The sequence below is a fragment of the Camelina sativa genome, chromosome 1 (assembly GCF_000633955.1).
Source record: "Camelina sativa cultivar DH55 chromosome 1, Cs, whole genome shotgun sequence".
Classification (NCBI taxonomy): domain Eukaryota; kingdom Viridiplantae; phylum Streptophyta; class Magnoliopsida; order Brassicales; family Brassicaceae; genus Camelina; species Camelina sativa.
The window spans coordinates 10555054-10557023 of NC_025685.1; the positions used below are offsets into that span (position 1 = coordinate 10555054).

The 1970-nt window shown below is 31.3% G+C and overlaps 1 protein-coding gene across 1 annotated transcript; it reads right to left on the minus strand.

The window, feature by feature from the left end:
• Nucleotides 130-1121, minus strand: LOC104787069 (proline-rich receptor-like protein kinase PERK8). The gene has a single exon (XM_010512576.2). The coding sequence runs from the start codon at nt 875-877 to the stop codon at nt 377-379; it is 501 nt and encodes a 166-aa protein (XP_010510878.1). The 5' UTR covers nt 878-1121; the 3' UTR covers nt 130-376.

Below are 1970 nucleotides of genomic sequence, written 5' to 3' on the forward strand. Positions count from 1 at the left end.
AAAAAAAAAAAAGTAGATTTGACTGGTGAGCATTAAGACAATGATACTCTTTTAATTAACTTCAAAGTTAAAACACACACAAAAGACTTAACTTAAAACAAAATGTAATCATTAAAAGCCTTTGATATCGATAGATATAGACAACTCACTCACCCTTATAAGATCATTGCAATTAACAAGAACACAAAAAAAAAAATCTGTTTATAACATTCGATCGAGATCTCTTGCTATATAGTGAAGTGTATAACATAAATATTAATGAAAATGCGAATAAAAATTTTAAAAAAAATATCTAATTAGAATCAAAAAAGAAACAAACGAATCAAAGTTGAAGAAACTGGAAAAAATGGTCGGAATGTACAAAGGTTTGGTCTTTTTAGTCGTTGACCAGTTTAGCATGCACGGGAGCAGGAGTGTTGACGACGGCGCTCGGCGGAGTTAAAGGCGGAGATGCCGATACTGGTGCTGGAGGCGGTGGTGGGATTGCTGTTTCCGTTGTTGGTGGAGGAGGAGCGGTGGTGGTTGTATCAGAATCAGGCGGAGGAGGTGGATTCGGGTTTGTTACGATCGGTGCAGGCGGATTTGGGGAGATTGGAGTAGATGGGTTTGGTGTTGATGATGAATCTGGTGGAGTGGGAGGTGAAGATCCGAGAACAGGCGTGGTCGGGTTCGGGTTTGGGTTTGGGAATGGAGTTATAAAAGGGGAGGAAGGTGAAGAGGAAGAAGAAGAAGGAGGAGGATCGGATGAGCAATAGTCACCGGAGCAATGGTGAGAGTGACGTCGGAGAACACCGAAGACTACGACGAGGCCAATGACGACGGCGACGGTAACGATGAAAATGAAAATCTTGGTGGCTTTACCGACATAGCAGAGCATTGTTTTTTTTTTTTTTTGGATGTTTTTGGGTTTTTTTATCTTTTATTTTATTTTGGTGTGAACTGAATTTTTTTTAGATAACAAGATGAGATGAGAGATTTGGATCTCTTCTCTTTCGTCTTCTTTAGTTTACACAGTGAATTTGTTTTTTATTTGTGTGTTTTAAAGATAATTACTTTTTTTTTTAACTTCGGGGGTATAATGAGAGAGACATGATGAGGATGGTGGTGGTAATGAAAAGCTAGGATGGGCCACGTGAAAGCCAACATTGGCACGTAATTATTATAACATTTGTTTTGTTGTATCTTTAGTAGTTTTTTTTTGCCATTAGCAATATTTTTTTGTATGGATCATGGATGCCATATAGCAAACTACAAAAGTAGTATATGATTAGTTTCATATATGCTAGGATCGTTCTAAAGGAAACTGCAAAAATAATAATAATAATAAATCTCTTACCAAGACAACTGAAGTCTTTATATATATATATATATATATAAAGTTGGTTTTTCTCTATTTTCTTTTCTCCACCTCATCACTTCTTATTTTCAATTTTAACAAATTAATTTACATCATTAAAGAAACATAAAATCTAAATTTAATGCATCAATAATTCACTCATTTTATAACAGTTTTATGATTATTAAAAATAATAATTTACCATTTAAACTAAAATATAAACCCAAAACTAAATGAAAAAAATATCAAAGGAAAATATGAATAAAAATTAAATAAATAAAAAATTAGATACTTTTAGCATAACATATAATAATTGTGTAAATATTTGTAAAATGACTAGAAATAGGAGAAAAATAAAGCTATCATATATTTAATAGAACAACAATTACTATCAATAGTTACAACTATTAGGGTAAAGAAAATAAGAGTTTTATAATAAAAAAAACACAGAAATTTAAAGGTTTTCAAATCAAAAGATTATTCAATTCTTGGTGTTAAAATATAAATTCATGTTATCGATTAAAAGTCAGTTTATTATTTTCATTTATAGTATAATATAATTAGTAATATAAATTTGAGATTATGATTGTTAATGTTAAATTATAAATTCATGTTACCGATTAAAAATAGAACG